The sequence below is a fragment of the Heterodontus francisci genome, chromosome 23 (genome assembly GCF_036365525.1).
Source record: "Heterodontus francisci isolate sHetFra1 chromosome 23, sHetFra1.hap1, whole genome shotgun sequence".
NCBI lineage: Eukaryota > Metazoa > Chordata > Chondrichthyes > Heterodontiformes > Heterodontidae > Heterodontus > Heterodontus francisci.
This window is the reverse complement of record NC_090393.1, coordinates 49,262,919-49,280,715: the sequence shown is the minus strand read 5'-3', so window position 1 is coordinate 49,280,715 and position 17,797 is coordinate 49,262,919. Positions and strand designations below refer to the sequence as shown.

Genomic DNA, 17,797 nt, shown 5'->3' with positions numbered 1-17,797 from the left:
TGTATGATTTTCATTGAAGTTGGTAAGGGACCTTCATCAAATTTGATGTTGAATAAACAAATCATAGTTACATACAGTTTTTTAATCTGGACCCATAGAGTGGGAAAACCTTAAAATGAGTTGTCTTCTTGTCTCCTCTCACCCATTGCCCCAGCTCCCCATCACCTGCTGCCTGATGAGGGCAACTCAATAAGTGAGGTTTTGTTGCATTTTTATTGAAGTAAGTTTGCAGAAACATCCTACGTGTGCGATGTTAATTAATCTTATACTGTGTCTCTCAAAAACACAACCAATTGATATTCAAGTGAAACATGATAACCATACTCTTAAGCTTTTTGATAAGAAAAATGATTCTCAATTATTTTAATCAACCTCAAATTTGGCTTTTATTTCACAATGACATTTTTATGTCTAAGTATCTTTGACTACTTTTCGTAACCTGAGATTACTTGTGTTCTATTTTTTGTGAGGATGTAGGATAGTCTTTAGAATTGATAGAGCTTTAGGCAAAACAAAGATAAAACAGCAAATTAATGTTCAGGTAGACACTGAAATTTCAAACACGCCTTTTTCCAAAAGGATATGAGGGGGATGACGAGTTATACTAGTCACAGATGTTGCTGAGTGTTCGTAGTCAGTGGAGGTTTTGATGGTGGGTAACTCCTGTAATCTTCCATAAGCTGCATTCACAAGCTGCACACTATCCAGACTCCGGAGCCATGTTGTGCTACAAAAGTACGGAAGGAGGGTGTCCCTAAGGCACCAAAGGCAAAATTATTTCACAGCATCCTGCGTGTCTAGCATTTGGCCATGTTTACTTCAATCAAAATTCCTGCAGTGCCTCCCAGGACAGTATATGCTATTTCGATTTTCCCCATGTTAGAAATTTTGGATCTGCATTAGATAGTAGCTTGGGTTTAGCATCACTGATCTCTCTTGTAAGCAGTTCCCATGTCCCTTACGATCAGAAGTTTACCTCTTCCACCCAATATTGAGCCATGTGATAGTGTTATCTGGAATTATAAATACGAAAACTCCTTATCTGAACTGAATACTGTAATCTCGCATGTGTTCCCATTTTCATTTTGCCTATCTTCCAAAAGACGATCTGAGATACCCTGTTTTTAAGACAAGACCAAATATTAATCAAAAAATTAATCAATGATTTATTCAACAAATATGCAAAAGGAGTAATGCTTGCAGTGAATTTTAATCTATTTTGTAAAGCCTAACATAACTAAATATCACAGTTAAGTAAACTTTTCTGATCAGTAATTATTCTGTATCTGGTCAGCACTAATCACAACAGAGTTCTCATTTCATTATCTGCTCTCAGCAGATTCTGATTTTTTTTCTTCCCTGTGCACTCTTAGCTGGTCAGGAAGCCCAAAAGCTTGACCAGCTTACTGTACTTGGGAATTGGCCAGTCGAACTACAAATCGTACCGACTTTCCTCCCTCCACAAAGGTGTGAGCTTCCTAAACAACACCACTTAGTAGATTTACCACGAATGAAGCCACCCCAAAATATTACATCCAGTTTCCTTTCTGAGATGTGTTAACAAATTACATGGTCTCAAACTGATCAGATATGTGGGAAAGTGCCATCCTGGTTAAATGCTTCTGTTGGGAGTAATTCCTCATTCTCTGAATTTAAGCTCTGAATTTAAGTATAAATATAAGTTGTTTTTGAATTTGAATCTTCAATCCCAAAAGTGAATTTACCCTCAGCTGAGCTGAGATTAACTTAAAGAGCTATATTTTAATATAAATTATCTGAACTTTCTCCTGGTTAAATAGTCAAAAAACCCAAAACTTGACATCCCAATTTCAGCAGGGATTGCAGTTAGTATTTGTCTCTTTTCTGTCAACCAAAATAACTTGAATTATTCAATGAAACGTTATTGACTTTAGCCCAGAACTTTGGAAGTTGATTGGCACTGTTGCTTGCCAAGCTTAGTTCAACATTTGTGTCTTCAGAGCCCTACTTCAAGTTTTTTCACTTGTTTGGTGCAATGCTGATGTATGTACAGGTTGAATGAATGAGGAGTGTTGTGTTATCTATTGGAATTATAGGAGAGGACCTATAATTAAAATACAAGAAGTTAGCATGCAGGTGCAGCAAGTAATTAGGAAGGCAAATGGAATTTTGGCCTTTATTGCTAGAGGGTTAGAATTTAAAAATAGGGAAGTCTTGTTACAACTGTACAGGGTGTGGGTGAGGCCACACCTGGAGTACTGCGTACAGTTTTGGTCCCCATATTTAAAGAAGGATAAAGTAGCATTGGAGGCAGTTCAGAAAACGTTCACTAGGCTGATTCCTGGGATGAAGGGGTTGTCTTATCAAGAACGGCTGAACAGGTTAGGCCTTTATTCATTGGAGTTTAGAAGAATGAGAGGTGATCTTATTGAAACATATAAGATTTTAAGGGGGCTTGACAGGGTAGATGTTGAGAAAATGTTTCCACTAGTGGGGGGAATCTCGAACTAGGGGACATAGTTACAGAATAAGGGGGCACACATTTAAAACTGAGATGCGAAGGAATTTCTTCTCTGAGGGTGGTGAATCTCTGGAATTCTCTACCTCAGAGAGTTGTGGAGGCTAGGTCACTAAATGTATTCAAGGAGGAGGTAGATAGATTTTTGAAATCTCGGGGAGTTGAGGGTTATGTGGAGCAGGCCCGAAAGAGGAGTTGAGGCCTGGAACAGATCAGCCATGATCTTACTGAATGGTGGGGCAGAAAAGAGGGGCTGAATGGCCTACTCTTGCTCCTATTTTTTATGTAGGTTATCTGGTCAAAGTGGCTGTGTCATGGTGCACAAAATTTCTGTTGGAATTTTTGCCTGTGGTTGGTAACTGTAATGATAAAATTGCTTGATGGGGGAAGGTTGTACAGAGTGTTATGAATGCTGGACTTTGTAGTATGGTTAGGTTTTAAAAACTGAGATTTTTAATGCGGTGTAAGATGGAATCAGAGAAGTCATGTGACCTCACATCAACTGTACTTAAAGCAAAGACAGGAATCTTGGTTATCAGGACAACAAGGAACCCAGTTCAAAGACCCTTTTAAAAAGCAGAGAATGCAAGGTTACAACACCTGACAGACATTGACTTTGAGAAGGTCTGGGAGATCCAACTCATTACAACTAGGAGGAGTTTGGGACTTCTGGCTGCAAAGATTTCGCTTCATGGAGGACTGTGCAACGTGTAAATGTGGTGTGAGGTTTTCAAATGTTTTAACAAGTGAAAAAAGTACCTTTCTCTGAATTTTGGAGTATTAGCTACTTACAAAGTTCTATTTAGTTAATGGTGATTTTTAGTTTAGTTGTTATAAAAGTCTTAAAACATGAAATCTTGTCCTTAAATTGATCTGGGAGTTCATATCTCGTGTTTTGACGTTAACGGTCTCAGAGGTCGTAACAATAGCCTGTGTAAGGAACAAGTCTTATAGGCCTAATAGTCATTTGTCGATTGCGCTTATGAAATAACTCCAAGGACTGAATGCTCATCATGGGTTTTAGAATATCTACCACCTGCAAAATTTACTTTCTACAAATTTTTACGCCACTAGGGTCATTCAGAGAATTTCCTGAAAAAAAACTTGACTGCAAATTGAAAATGACCTGTGATCTCAAAGGTGAAAATAAAGGCTCCAATAGTTCTACTGGTATGCCAGTACTTTGGTAGACTAATAGCAAAGCACGATAGACCTTTCATTGGTTGAGTAGATTTAGAGTGAATGATCAAGGAAATCCATCAGGGAGCATGAGCGAGTAGAAGGCTTTTCTTTTTAAATGTGGCAATGGGGAGAGAGTACGGCAGTGGAATTACTTTTGGGTTTCTCTAGCAAAGAGTCAGTACAGACATGGAGGGGCATAATGGCTTCCTTTTGTAAACTATGGTTCTAAATGATTGATGTGCCGTCTAAAATTTTAGGTTCAAAACGTTATTTTAGTTTGAAGCTTTAATATTTTCAGTGAGCTTTTATTAGAATGCTAATTTGTGGATTCTCTCTCTCTCTCTCTCTCTCTCTCTGCAGTTCAGGAGATGGTGGACAATCCTTATGATACACGGTCTGACAGTTTTTACTTTGTGGACAGCAAGCTGATCATGCACAACAAGGCAGATTACGCATATAATGGAGGACAGTAGTGGAACTGTTTGGAACGAATATATTTCAGCAGCAACACAACCCATTCAGTCAAAGCCTGCATTGATGATGAAGGGGGTGGCTTTTTGGCTGTGCAAATTAATTATCTTTTATCATTTCTATGCATTCTGCACTAGAGGAGAAAAAGTCAGTTAAGCTTACCAATGGCTGAGGCTTTGAGTTGGAAGTTCCACCCATGTACAGTATGCAGTGGTTACCTATGCCTAAAATGAATGCCTAGTTGTGATGAAAGATTCCTCATAATAAAAGGATCTATTTTATTTGTATTTATAGTAAAGTATTCATGCCACTGCGTGTGAACATGGCCTTGCACTATGTTTGGGTACGGGTGGAAGACACGAGTGATTTTTTGATTAGAGGACCAAATCATTCCTCATTTAAACAAAAGTTATTACAGGGTGCCTAGCTAACCTTTTTTATGTTACAGTGCACACAAAAATCCATTTACTTGGTGACCACAGTACGGTATTTCAACTCTTCAATGGAGCGGTATCTGAGACTGAACTTGAAAATATACATTGAATTTTGCATTTTTATCAGCAGCTACAGTTTAATATATCTTAAAGAATCAGATGCAAAGATTTTTGTGAAATAGTTTTTTTTTTAAATTGAAAAGAAGTTCTTCACAAAACATGGTTATTATGCTGGCTTTCACATCAACCATTCTATGTCCATCTTTTTTTTTTTAGATATGACCCTTTTTCAGTCCGTGTGTGCTTTCTCGTTGCATGAATTGGTAGGTGTTGCTGACAAAATGAACACCTAGTTTAAAACGTTTGTCAATTCGTTGCAGAGCAATCTAGTTTTTGTGGTTTGGAATACTCTAAACTATATTGTAGAAATTGTGAACCCTCAAAGGTTCCTGGGTTTATTTAATTTCCTTGTATTCTACATCTGTTCCTAATCTTTGTCCAGCAAAATGTAAAGTACTTCCAAGTTGTGATATTTGACAGTAGACCTCTCAATCCAAGGACCATCTTCAAAGTTCTGTATCAGAAATTGAATGGTAAAAGTATTTATTAACTGCATTAATTTCCTTTTTAGCTTGCAAAACTCTCTTGTTTAATTCTATGAGATGATGTATCATAGTTTACAAGTCAGAAAAGTGATATAAGGGACACAGTCGGCCAAAAAAGTGGTCAGAATTTGCTAAAATAATACATTTTATTTTGAACTATAGCTTGAACATGACTAACACCATGTAGTTGACATTGACATGACTTGAATGTAGGTAAGTGATTAGGGAAAAAATAACTGCCTTCCTTATGTTGCAAGGCACTCATTAGATGTGAAATAATTCCAAATTTCTCAGGCTCTGGCTGCTTTAAATTGTTCGAAATATAAAAGCTACTTCAGGCACATCTGGTATTGTTTTATACACTATTTTTGACATTCCTAGCTAAAACTCTGCCCCATTGCTATTTCTATAGTACGATTTCTATAGCATTACCTTTGCTGCTCAACCTTTTATGGTTTGGCCTACAGTGAAAAGCAGCCATGAGTTCTAAACCTATGGATTCTCATAACTAATGGCAGACTTTTTGGTACTTCCACTTGTGATTCTGATTTCAAAATTTAGAGCACAAATGTTAGAAATGTCTATCACAGACAGACACTTGGATCCATGTCGTTTCTTTGTATTGATATTCCGAACATAGCAGAGATTGATATCTCCGTTTTGCAATAATGGACCAGGAAGAAGCTGCTTTGGAGTGATTTGAATGTTTGTTGAGTCGAAGGAATGCCAGTGTTAGTTCAGATATAGTTACTTGCATTTGGCCTGTGAACATGCCTTTTTTTATAAATTTAGATAGTACCTTTGTCAGGGGTGGGCTCTTTGAGTACTATTAGGGAGACTGTTTGGCACTTGGTTGATTTTTTTAAAAAGTCCTTGAGCATGTTAACATTGTGGTACTGCTGCCAGTGTCTTCATCCAGTTCAGACTGAAAGACATTTATATTGAGTTTTGTTTCTAAATGGGCAATCTTGCCATCAGATCAATTGAATAGTCAAGTTACAGATAGAATGTAACAATGTTAATCATTTCTTGATATTTAATTTTTTTTTAGTTTAAACAGTGAATGCTGATGATATTGGGGATACTGATTTAAAGATCTTTCTCCTTATAATTGAATGTTGGCATTAGGTTAATGGTTAGAAATGGTCAATAGTCCAGTGTTGTATTATGGTAATTTTCTTTAGTTTCAGACTCTTTGATATTTCCATGCCTGTAGCACTGATGCCATTAGCACTCTATCTTAACAAAAACAAAAATCAGGAATTCAAGGAGTTCCCATTGAAACTAAATGTAAATAAGTACATCTTGATCTATTAAATTGGGACTTTGGGGCTTCACTTTGATCTGTTCGGACTTTGGGGCTTCACTGGCATTGACAAAGAATTAACTAAACTTAAATTTGTAGTACCTTTCAAAAATATTCTTCCTCCATCCCAACCCTCAACTCTTTTCCCTTGCTCCTCACCCCCCCATCCCCCCAAAAACAGAAGACCTAGCAAGAACTTTTGAAAAGGAAACCAGAAGGCAAAAGCTTGAATGTGGTTGATTGAATCTGCTGTTGAACTGATGTAAAAGATTTTAGATGGAATGGTAAATGTGGGGTCATGTGTTGAATTGCATGAAAACTGAAGTTGGCCAATAGGTGTAAACAAAGATATGTGGTGTCGTTTTTTTTGTGGGGAGCGGGGAGAGGATTGGTGGAAGAAAGCTTTTCTTAAAAGAGATATGTGTAGGATCCATTGTAGCTTGCACTGGCCTGGTTCGATTTGGGCTTCAAGGCTCCTCACAGCTATTTTTGAAATTGTTTGAATACATCCAAAGCACATTGGTTCACATGCAGATTTGCTCAGGTCTGGCCTCTGAGCACAAGATAAGAGTTAGAGTAAGGAACAAGTATTTTTACATCTGATGTCACATTTATTGTGGATAGAAACTAGGAATTAATTTTGGTCTGACAACACTTTTTGTTTAACTAGACAAGAGGACAGAAGTCAGAGAAAATGTATTTGATGTAAATTAACAGGAACTTTATTACTCTGTCAGCTGATATTCTTTTGTAGTTTTGCACCTTTTATATTTTAAACTCTACACTTCTGATTTCTGATCTACCTCTTGCAAAGAAATCTGTGGGTATTGAAAGTATTTCGGAGCTGTTACCTAGCAACGCTAGGGGTCAGAATGGTGAATCCATAAGCAATTATTTTGCTTCTATGATAGGCTGCTTTGTTTAATAAGACCTGCAATGTATAACATCTGTTTTGCTTCTCTTCTCCCTCTACCTTTTTCATCCAGTTGCCAATAGTTTAGATTTTGAAACGTTTGTGCATAATTGAAACCGGTGCAATCCTGTATAAGTGCTAATTTCCAAACTTGCAGTGGAAATGCTGTTGAGAAAGTCTGATTTCACCTGGTACTTTTGAGTTTGCATTTATTCATTTGAAAGTGTGTCCGATAGACTTACTAGAGGAGGAAGTCTCACTCCATTTTGTTTTGGAGTCTGGGTCTTCACACCCAATTTACCCTTCAAGTGTAGCGTTGGTGTGAAGTGGCCTTGAACTTACTCTGCTAAATTAGTGGAGTGAGAGATTCGCATGTACAGATCCATCATCCTGCCAGTACAAATTTTGACCAGTAAATAACTTTATCCTTGTCCTTTGTGAAATGTAAGATATGCCATTCAGCTTGAAAGTTGGTAATATCTGGCTGTAAAGAGACTTGGGTTGGTGCCTTTTTTTTTTCCTCACCATGAATTTAAAAACATTTCCTCTTTGGACCAGCTTTTTTCCTCTTCTAATGTTGAGATCTATCTGGAAGAGAAAAATCTGAAAATTCAACAGTTTGTAGTATTTTTGAGGCCTGTAGTTATGAATTGTTTTTCAGAGTAACCATATGCTCAGCAGTATATGTGAAAATTGGGATTAAAATCTGAATTTCATGTAGGAAATTTCCTCAGTCACCGCTAAAATGAAATGGTATCTTTTTATGCATACTTATTGCCAATAGCTTAATGGTATTTGTGTTGCCAGCTCTTCCAGAAAGGGTAAAAAAAAAAAATCTCTGGTTTGAAGGGGATCAATAAAGTAATGGCCAGTGGCCGATGCAAGAATCCTATCAGACCCGTGACATAGACCAGCCACTCATCATAAAGGATCTTAAAAATATAAGGATGGTGAATTAACTAACAAATTCAGTGATGGTTGTCACGTGTGTAATTGTGTTAGCATGTTGCAATCCACTACTGAGATTTCCCTACACAGTACCCTTCAATCTCCTTAGTTGGCTTCTCCGCTCTTGTTTCATGTAATTCCTAGGGCACCATTGCAGTAACTTTTTGTCTCAATTGAACATTGCAACTGTATGTAATAATCGAGCACTAGACACTAGTTTTGCATTGTTCGTTGACTGGTACCATGGATGTAATGATTTGTTTGTCAAGACCTCAAAAAAAAAAAACAGCTTATTGCTTTATTTGCTGCAGGAAAGCTGTGTAATTATTTTATCATGAGGAAAGGTAGACAATGAGATGGAGATGCTTGCAATAAACTTGGCCCTTGAGTTTCTTAAAAAGGCGAAGATGTTTCCAAATCTCTTTGTGGACTAATTCCTACTAGTTAATTCTGAAAGCTTTGATATTTTTCTAGCTCACTGGCTGAAATTCCTGAACCTCTCTTTAATAGCCTAAGCAGATTGAGAAGCTTACTTATACTGGGAAGAAGCTCTTAAGAGGTTAGATTAGTTGGGAGGAGGAAGCAAAAATATAAAACCAGCTTTGTCTGTTTTCCCATTGCTAAGAAATTCCATAAAATCCATTAGCATCTAAACTTTTGGTTTGCACACAGTTCCTTTTGTTTGCATTGTGTTTTTCTTTGACAAGTATATGCTGTAGAACTTAGGACAGTCAGGACGCAGCCTTCCATTGACATTGTTGCACAAACTTCCTTATTTTGCTATGCCATGTTTTACCCAGATATATTACCCAGTGAATCAGTACATAACTCTGTAAACTGTTTGTAAGCGAGTAAAAATGGAAGCCTCACCTGACTGAAGGGAAAACGTACCAATGGGTTCAAAATTATTTCCTTGTGTGAAAAGATGAAACTGGTTATCTGGCCTCCAGTCATACAGGCATTGTATCTGGTGCTCTAGCTTTGGACCAGTGACTCGGGAGGATGAGTTGGCCTCCATATGTTGTATTTTCCACCGTTCTCCCTTCCAGCATGGGTCTATGGTTATGGTGAAATAGAGAAGTGAAAATCTGTCAGGTTGCCTATTGTAATTTCTGTTCTTGTAGCTATGGTTACATAGCTGCCTCTATGACCATTGCTCTAATTGAGTAGGGGTGAAATGCTGTGTACATGACATGCTGCTGTTCTGTGGATAGGAGAATCCTGTTGTACCACTCTGGTCCCTGTGAATTTCCTGTTCCTTGGCATGATTAAATTTGGATGAGGTCTATTACACCAAATGGGAACAATTAACTTTTTCATAATTTACTGTTACTGCATTCTGAGAATGGAGTACTGGTATGCAATTTACCTCTCATTCATGTAAATCCTGGGCCCTGAAATTTGAGGCTTTCAAACAATATATAAAGTTTATTTTTAAAAAAATCTATTCTGGGGAGGTTTCGAAGAATACTGTATAGAAATGAAAATGTTCATTTGGATAAGCCTCAGTTCCTAGAAGTGGTTGGGAATGCATGCAGAATAAAGCAGTTTGGAAACTTGCATGGTGATGGTGCAACAGTTTTCCTATTTGCATCCAAATCTCATCCGTAATGCATTCAGTGTTTCACTTGTATCTTGCACAGTTATTTTTTAAAAGTCTTTCACTGCTTCTTCAACCCGTAGTCCATTCCATATTAGTACCAAATTGAATAGGTGAGAAGAAATGCTTTTTGGGATATTTTATGAAGAGTAATAAATGTCGCTGAGTAAATCTTATATTTTTAAACTTGATAATTTGTTTATTTTCACAGGAAATGTAAGATGCATAAATTCACATTTGTGACTTGATGCTTTGTAATTGCATTAGAATGTTGAACTGTATTTTGTAGCAACCCGTCTTCAATTTTTCATGTTTAAAGTGATAGGTGGCTTGTTTGTATAAAATGTTATTTTGTCACAAAGGAATAGTAATAAAGATTTTTGATTTTCAACTTCGTATTTACTAAGTATGTGGTAATAGAATCCTTTGAAGCCTTCCAATTATTTGACATCATTTTGCTGTTCTTGACAAAAACCTTTGTGGTAGCCCTTTTGTTTGTATTCATTATCTGTGAGTGGGAATGGAACAAGTCTCTGCACTAGGTTTTAACTGTTAGCTTGCTGAACACAACGTCCTCAGTGAGGTTTCCCTGCAGATATCCTCCATTGATACTGGCAATGGCAACGTCCCTTCCCATGTGGGGTGTTCCTCTTCAAGACAAATAGGCTGAACAGTTGGAGCACAGAAATCCTCCTGGCATGTGAATAACTGGGATATAGTGTTATGGTTAGTCACAAAAAATGTTTCTGCTTTGAAGCATAGAAAATTGGCTTGTCTCTGGACAGAAAACACGATGACTATCCCATGTGTCGACAGATAAAATGGAACCCATTCTCAGTGTCTTGAAAAAGAGACTATCAGGTTGCCCTTTGGTACCTAAACCACGATGTGACACTACACAACATTTAACTGGTTGGACAACTCTGTTGCAGAAGCTCTTGACTATATCTAACAGTCTATTCCCATGAATGGAAGATCTACACTAAGGCAGTTCAAGATATTTCCAATGTTGAGTTATCTGGTAATTGACCTATTCATCTTGCCATTAGAGAACTTTGGATGCGTGTCCAGCCCTTCCTTTTCTTGGATGTGTTTACATGTATTTCCTTCAATTCCTGGTAACGCATGATGTTGCAGAAGATTTGAGCAGAGAGCAAATCTAATTCTGGCATTCCCCAAATGGTTTTGCAAATAGAATATCCTACATTGACTAATGCAGACTCATATATCCCTCTGCTTGTATGTTGTTTAAATGCAAAAAGTACAAGTTCCAGAGCTTTTAAATGGCATGGGAACACAGGTAGCACATGGGTCACATTTCATTCAAAGTCGCTAATACCCCTCAGTTTTAAAAAGAAACGAAGAGGATGTTTGCCCAATATTTGTTTCCCTAGTATGGGATCTAGGCTCAACTCCAGCAATATGTAGACCATGGAAATAATTTGGTATGTGGAAGACCATTCAGGGTAGTCTCTCTCAGTCTGTCCCTACTTTGGCTAACCTAGAGGAACCAGAACAATAGCTGGAGATATTCTTGAATCCAACATCTCCTGGGAACCTTGAAGTGCTGATTTGAATGCATGTTCCTAGACCAGGCAGAGCTACAATTAGTTGTAGGAAGGCCTAGAACAAGAACTCTCACAAGGAAAACCAGAGTTTTTTTTAAACCTTGTACCACAATGCAATTTCTACAGTCGAACTTGCAATGGTAGATTTTGTGTTCTGTTGCTGCAGTTTTAAGTAATCATTAAAGTTTTGTGGTGAGTACTTGTTGCTTTTTTTCTCCCTGTAACTGCTTAACCTCCACCTTATTGTGTTTGGCTCCATTTTTGTTTCCTCCATTCTTTGTCTCTCCCTGACCACCACTCCTCTCAACTTCACTGTTGCTAAATTATCAGACTGCTTACCTGGCAGGGCAGAAGTCTTGATACTGCTCCCAGGGACGAGTGCGAAGATCTTAGTCGACAACGGCGGATTGAGGGTGGCGGCAGTGACCAAGACACTGTTTGAGCTGTACTGGAATTGCCCTAATGCCTCTATAGTAACAACACAATGTTTTGAGCTATGCCTGCTGCAAGTGCCCGGACTCCAGCCCAAGGGATGCGCAATACTGTCAGGGTGACAGTGAAGACTCCGGACCAAGGGGTTCCCATGGACCACACCTTTTTTGTGAAGCGGGTCCTTTTTGAGTGCTGTGATTTTGAAGCCGCGGACATTGTCTGCCTGTAGGATTTCCTCAGTGGCGGATACTTCGATGTTATGGTTAAAAATGTTGTGGATGCATCAAACTCCTGAACACCTTCAAAGGGAGAGGAAGCCAGGTGCCGCTGTTGATCCTCACTGCGGAGCCTTTGTTTACTTTGCCAACGCAATGGAACTGGGTGGTAACCATTCACCTGTACAACCCCCATATCCCTGTGGTGTATGTGCTCACCTTCCTTGGCAGGTACATTGAGAAGACTGGTAACAGCATGGAGGTCAAGGACCTTTTTGGGATCTGGACAAGCAAAAGGCAGGTCAGGGTGACCTAGAAGGTGGATGTCAATGGAGCCATCCTTCCTGCAGCTTTGCCATTGGAGGAAGTTGTGGTTATTTAGTGTACATGGGGCAGCCCAAAGTGTCGCACCTGTGGAAAAACTGGTCACTTGGCCGTCAACTGCAGTGCAACGTTCTGCCGGAACTGCAGGCATGAAGGGGATTTGACAAAGGACTGCAAAGAGAGCAAGTGCTGCAACCAGTGTGGGAAGGGTGGCCATCTTTACAAGGCCTGTCCAAAGCAGGAGCAACAATCAGGGCTGCTGCAAAGGAGATTCACACCCCACCCTCCACCAAGAGCCTCTGTGCACAAGATAATGGGTAAGGTGTCACAGCATGCAAACTCAATGCAAAGGACACTTCAGAAATTAGCCAAACTCCTCAGCTCCCTCCAGAGAAAGCTGAGTCAATGAAAGAGGAGGTAAGGAGAGTGGCAAATTGTGAAAAGTAAAAATACAAAGAAGAAAACAGAAAAGAAGGGGAAAGCCACCCTGAAAACTAGCAGCAAGAAGCAACTGATGTCCCAGACAGACACCGGTGGCTGCTGCTTCTCAGATGAGGAAGAGCAAGAAAGCCACCATCAACAAAAAAAAAACGACAAAACACTGAGGAGGGAGAGGAGACAAATGGCCCTCAGCTGAGAAACACTGGAAGCAACGAAGGGCCCCCAGGGAACACCTGCTTCAGAACGCCAGGAGCAGCAATGTAACCAGCGCCCCCCAACTCCAGGAAAGCCGGAGCAGCAATGGCCTTGAAGAGGAGAAACAACACCCCACGAGTACATGACTCCCTCCCCCCACCACCCCTGAAGTCACCCAGACAGTACAATGCTCCTGTAGCAGAGCAGGACTGTTGTCTCAGCCCTGAAAAAGTGCAACAGTTTGTAAACACCACAGTTATGCAGGAGCATACCCAGGAGCTGGAACTTGCATAGACTTTCAGACATATAACCTAAAATCTTTAAAATGGGTTGAAAATTTGCCTCTATTAACGCGCATAACGTTTAAAACCACTACGCGATGTGTTTCGACCTTTGGTTACCTGGCCAAAGTCAAAGCTGACCTATTTTTGCAGGAGTGTGTGATACTGCACCTCAGCATTTACAGGAAATGGCCAAGGTGGTGGTCCCATCGATCTGGTCAGTGGGAATTACTCCTGTTCCTCTGGCCTGGGTATTCTGCTGCGGGGAGGCAACGTCACCATCTCTGAAGTTAAGGAGGCGATGGGCGGTTTCCTCCTCGTAGCAGACGTAACATACAACAATGCTCCGCTCTGGTTAATGGATGTGTAAGCCCTGGTCCATTACCGCGAGCGGCTGACTGTCCTCCAGCAGCTCCAATTGCTCCTGACGACGTCCACGCTGGTCATTCTAAGTGGTGACTTCAACTGCATCATTGATGCAGCTGGACGACCCGGCAGTGACGTTAGCAAGCTGGATGCCATGTCTAGACTCCTGGTGGAAACCATAAAAGATGCCAAGCTGCATGATGTCTTCAGCAACCCTGCAGACGGAGCGTAGTGTAGATACACCTGGTCAAGATACGGCGGCCCTGTCTGTTCCAGGATCAACTTCCTGTTTGTATCCCGTGCATTCATGGTCAGATCCACTGACGTCAAGCCAGTGTTCTTATCTGACCGCTGCCTCTGACCGGCCAACTGTCACTTACAGGACGACCAGCAGGGGGACTTGGAAACTGAACGTAAAACTGCTGACCCCAGGGAACATTGAGGAACTCAAAAGGGATTACAAAGGTTGGAGAACTGTGAAACCCCTCTGAGTCTCTGGAGCACTGATGGGAAACAATCAAGGTGAACATCAAGAGGTTCTTCATCCTTAAAGGCGCTCAGAAGGCGAGAGAGACACAGAGGGAAATATCCCGACTCCAGAAAAGAATGCAGAATCATCTCCGGCTGCAGTCGTTGGGGGTTGAGGTCAAGGAGGATCTCCAAGAGGTGAAGAGCCAGCAGGCCTTTCTCTTTGCCATGGAGCCCTCCAAGATCATCTTCCGGTCCAGAGTCCGTTCCATTGAGCAGGATGAGACGTGCTCGCGTTTCTTCTTCCAAAAGGTCCAGAGAGAGAGAGCTCTGTGATCAGCAGCCTGAAGGAAGAGGACGGTTCGGTGAGGTCATCACAGTCTGACATACTAAGGATCAGCAAATCCTTTTATGCTGGGCTGTATGATGTGAAGCCCACAGAAAGCATAGCCTCCCAGTCCTTCCTGTTATCTATCACGGAGGTCTTTGTTGACAGTATGCGGGAGAGTCTGGATAAACTGCTAACTCTGGATGAGCTGACAAAGGCCGTCAGGTTCTTTGAGACGAGCAAAACGCTTGGAAGTGAGAGCTTACCGGTTGAGTTGTATCCGACTCTGTGGGACTGGATCAGCCCAGACCTGCTGGAAGTATACAAGAGTATGCCAGAATCTGTGAGAAAAGGCATCATCACCCTCATCTATAAGCAGAAGGGGGAGAGGGAGGAAATCAGAAATTGGCGGCCCATCTCTCTGCTTAATGTGGACTACAAGATTCTGTCCAAAGACATCGCCATTCGGGTCAAGTCTGCTCTGGAGTTGGTGATTCACCACCCCGAACAGACCTGTACTGTACCCGGCAGGAAGATCTTAGATAGCCTTGCGCTACTCAGGGATATGATCGCCTATGTGCAGGATAGGGGGGTGGATACCTGCCTCATCACATTGGACCAGGAGAAGGCTTTTGACAGGATATCTCACACCTACATGATGAACGTGTTCTCCAAAATGGGGTTTGGGAGGGAATCCGCAATTGGATCAAACTGCTCTGCACAAACATCAGTAGCGCAGTCTCAATCAATGGGTGGGAATTAGAAAGTTTTCCAATCAAATCTGGAGTCAGGCAGGGCTGTCCTCTCTCCCCATTCTTGTTTGTTTGCTAAGTCCATCAGGAAGGATGCGGGCGTAAGAGGGGTGACAATCCCAGGCAGCGGAGGCACGCAGGTCAAAGACTCCCTGTATGTGGACAACGTCGCCGTCTTCTGCTCAGATCTGCTGTCCATTCGCAGACTGATGAGCATCTGTGACCAGTTCGAACTGGCCTCGGGAGCCAAAGTAACTCACAGCAAGAGCAAAGCCATGTTCTTTGGGAACTGGACCGACTGATCCTTTGTTCCCTTCACTGTTAGTTAGACTACCTGAAGGTGTTGGGGATGTGGTTTGGAGGGGCTGGGACATTGTCCAAAAACTGGAAGGAGCATGTAGTCATGGTAAAACAGAAAAGTGAGCATGCGGGAGCAGCGTGTTCTCTCCATTGTGGGTAAGAACCTGTTCATCAGGTGCGAGGTGCTCACGTTTTACTGTACGTGGCGCGGGTCTGGCCCATATTCCACTCTTGCACCGTGGCGGTCACCCGAGCCATCTTCCGCTTTATCTGGCGATCGAAAATGGACCGTGTCCACAGGGACACGATGTTCAAATCTCTGGATAAAGGGGGGAAAATGTACCCAACATCTCCCTCATCCTGATGGCTACCATTTTGTGCAGCTGCATCAAGTGTGTGCAGAACCCCAGAACACAAACACCAGGTTTCACTACATGATGACGTTCTATCTGTCCCCAGTGTTGCGAAGGATGGGTCTGGCCACTTTGTCACGGATCGCTCCATTCAGTTGGACCGAGCCGTACCACCTATCCTTTGTGGTAAAGTTTGTGCAGCAAAGTACCTTTGACCACAAATCCATCAGGCAGTGGTCTGAACGGAATGCCCTCAAAGCCCTGCGCAGAAAGGAGATGGTGGATCCTGTCAGATGGTTCCCCGAGCTGACTGTCAAACTCATTTGGCAGAATGCCTCAAAACCAGAACTTTCAAACAAGTACCAAGATGTAGTTTGGCTGGTGGTGAAAAGGGCCCTCCCCATCAGATCCTTCCTGCATGCCCGGAGTGTCTCCGCTTATGCTCGCTGCCCTCAAGGTGGCTGAGGTGGGGAAGAGACTGTCATTCACCTTTTTCTGGAATGTGACTTTGCCAAGCAGGTGTGGAAAGAGATGCAGCGGTTTCTGTCGAGGTTCATCCTGACCATCTCCGTAGCGCAGGACTCTGTGCTCTATGGGCTGTACCAAGGGATGCATGCAGAGATAAACATCAACTGTTGATGAAGGACCATCAACCCAGTGAAAGATGCTCTTTGGTCTGCCTGAAACTTGCTGGTCTTCCAGTGCACAGAGTTGTCCACGACTGAGTGTTGCAGACTGGCACATTTCAAGGTCCAGGGCTACGTGCTGAGGGATGCACTAAAGCTTGGGACAGCCGTTGCAGAGGCTCAATGGGGAAAGGCCACTGTGTAAAGTCTCCCACGCCATAGTATACCGAGGGGCTGGAACCCGTGTAAAGCTCCTCGGGCTGTATGCACCAAAAATGTTTTTGCTATGTAATGTAAATATACATTGCATATAAAATGGAATGGCAAGAGTTATGAGGCACCTTATGTTCTGTATGGAAAGAATCTGATCTCTTGCACTTTTGGAAATGTCAACTTTGTACTGTCTTGTGTATTTTATGAATAAAGTATATTTTTGGAAAAAAATATCAGACTGCTTATCCGATATCCAGTACTGGATGAGCAGAAATTTCCATCAGTTAAATATTAGGAAGGCTGAAGTCATTGTTTTCGATCCCCACTCTATATTCTATTTGTCTCCCTGGCAACAGTCTGAGATTAAGCCAATTTCTTTGCAAGCTTGGTGTCACATTTGATCAGCTACTGACCTCATATTTGTGCCATCACTAAGACTGCTTATTTTCACCTCTGTAACATCGCTCGATTTTGCCCTGTCTCAGCTCAATTGCTGCTGGAAATCCTCATTACTGCCTTCATTAGGCTAGAGACTTGACTATTTCAATGCACTCCTGGCTGGTCTCCCACATTCTACTCTCCATAAACTTGAGGTCAACCAGAACTCTGCTGCCCATGCCTTAACTTGCACCAAGTCCCGTTCCCCTATCACTCCTGTGCTCACTAACCTACATTGGCTTACATTAAAATTCTCATACCTGTTTTCAAATCCCACCATGACCTCCCCCCTCCCTATATATAATCTACTCCAGCCCCACAACCCTCCTAGATATCTACACTCCTAATTCTAGTCTTTTTTGCATCCCTGATTTTAATTACTCCACCATTAGTGGCCGCACCTGCTAGATGTTATGTTACTCGTAAAGAGCTAGGAACTAATTGTTATGTGTAAGTATTCCAGGGTACTATATTTACTGCTACACTGGAGTCATATAACACTACACCTGATTCTGCTAGTTCCCACTAAGCTGCATGAAGA

The 17,797-nt window shown here is 41.5% G+C and overlaps 1 protein-coding gene across 1 annotated transcript in view; it reads left to right on the top strand.

Moving 5' to 3' along the window:
* The window catches only part of unc119b (unc-119 lipid binding chaperone B), a 69,648-nt gene extending 59,301 nt beyond the window's left edge, over positions 1–10,347 (top strand). Inside the window, exon 5 of the mRNA XM_068055210.1 lies at positions 4,040–10,347. Within this exon, the coding sequence (XP_067911311.1) occupies positions 4,040–4,152 (113 nt within the window). The 3' untranslated portion in view covers positions 4,153–10,347. The remainder of the gene's footprint in view (positions 1–4,039) is intronic.
* The last annotated feature ends 7,450 nt before the right edge of the window (positions 10,348–17,797 follow it).